Raw genomic sequence first — 1857 nt, forward strand, 5'->3', positions numbered from 1 at the left:
ATGGCAAACAACAACAACAACGCAAACTCAAACCAAATCCCTAACGAAAACGAAAACGAATTGCGCAATTCGTTTACGAAATTACTCAATTACGGGGCATCTTCTATGCCTAACTTTGGTGCATCTTCATCAAACCCTAATGCTCAATCATATCCCAACTTTAGTAATTACTTTCCGGGTCAACGATTGAACGAGATGCAACAACAACAACTTATGCAACAACAACAATTTCAACTTCAAAATTTCAACTTACAACACATGTTGCATCAACAAGCTATGCAAGCTCAACAACAAAATCAATATCAACACATGTTGCAACAACAATCACAACCTCAAAGACAATCTCAACAACAACAATCGCAATCCCAAGCACCCGACACGCCTACTAGAAAGAAAAGAAGCCATAAGAAAAAAATTGGGGGTATGATTTTTTCCTATTTTTTTCGAATTTTTTCCTATTTTTTTCGAATTTTTTCCTGTTGATTATAAGTTGTGTTTTTGATTATAAATTGTAGATAATTAGATGATTATATATGTTGATTATAAGTTATGTTTTAATTATAATTGTAGATTACAAGATGCGTTTTTTGATTATAATTGTAGATTACAAGATGATTATAGGTTTTTGTATGTTGATTATGATTATAAGTTATGTTTTTTGATTATAAATGTAGATTACAAGTTGTGTTTTTTGATTATAATTGTAGAATACAAGTTTTTGATTATAATGTAGATTATAATTTTAGATTATAAATGTGTAATTTGTTGGTATAATTGTAATGTACGTAGGTGTATCGAAAAAGGAAATATATAAGAAAAAGATGTGGGATCCCGAAGAAGAAGCGTGGTTAGCCACTTGTTGGATTGACTCGTCCGAAGATTCAAAAAAGGGAAACTCTCAAAAAATAAGTACGTTGTGGAATACGATTTATGAGAAGTTTAACAACAATGAACGTGGTTGGTATCGTGGGGATGATCAATTGACGAGTAAATGGCGTAATGTTAATCGGGTGTGTAAGGATTTTAATGGTTTTTACGAGGATGTGAAACGCAATTGGCGTAGTGGTCAAAATGATGAAGGGATCATGAAAAAAGCGTTGCTTATTTATAAAAGAGAAAAGTTGAAAGATTTTAATATGGTTCAAGCGTGGGATGTTTTGAAAAAACATCCAAAATGGTATGCACCACCGCCTTTCGGGGGAGAAGACGAGGGCGGCGATGATGATGATGATGATAACGATGTTGAAGAAGGTTTTGATGATAGTTTTCATGTTGATGTTTCCGACTTGAGGCCGATTGAAAAAGAGTTGTTTGGTTCCGATCATTTGCAAAGGCCTCAAGGTAAAGACAAGGCAAAAAATGCCGCGAGACGATCCGTTTCATCCGATGCGGGCACGACATCACGTTCAACAAATTCTTCCAAGCCCTCCAAATATTCGGGAAAAAAAAGAGGAGGAAAAAAGTACATCACTCGAGGCTTTTCGAAATGCGGCTTACTTACAACAAGCCGCGCATGGGATTCAAATTCTTAAAACGGATATGCACGGGTTGAAAAAGAAGGATAAAAAGACCGTTCAAAAGCTACAAAACTGGGTTCGTACTAAATTTAGAGAGATCGTGCAGATTTCGTCCGACGAAGAGAACGAGGAAGATGACAACACCGACAACGACGAGTAGTTTTTTTTAAGTATTTCAATGTTTGAATAACGAATGACGGACGTTTTTTTCATGTTTATTTGTACGTTTTTTTTATTAATTCCTAGACGGTTTTTTAATGTATGTTTTTTTATTTAATTTATGTTGTTTTTTGTTTAATTAACTTGTTTTTATATATTAAAATTTACTATACAAAATAAA

General features: G+C 33.9%; 1 protein-coding gene across 1 annotated transcript; it reads left to right on the forward strand.

Moving 5' to 3' along the window:
- Nucleotides 1-1532, forward strand: LOC139841480 (uncharacterized). Its single transcript, XM_071831699.1, has 2 exons — nucleotides 1-421; nucleotides 790-1532. Exons 1-2 carry the CDS (start codon nucleotides 1-3, stop codon nucleotides 1530-1532), a joined length of 1164 nt encoding a protein of 387 aa, XP_071687800.1.
- Nucleotides 1533-1857: the final 325 nt, after the last annotated feature.

Source organism: Rutidosis leptorrhynchoides, chromosome 1 (assembly GCF_046630445.1).
Source record: "Rutidosis leptorrhynchoides isolate AG116_Rl617_1_P2 chromosome 1, CSIRO_AGI_Rlap_v1, whole genome shotgun sequence".
NCBI lineage: Eukaryota > Viridiplantae > Streptophyta > Magnoliopsida > Asterales > Asteraceae > Rutidosis > Rutidosis leptorrhynchoides.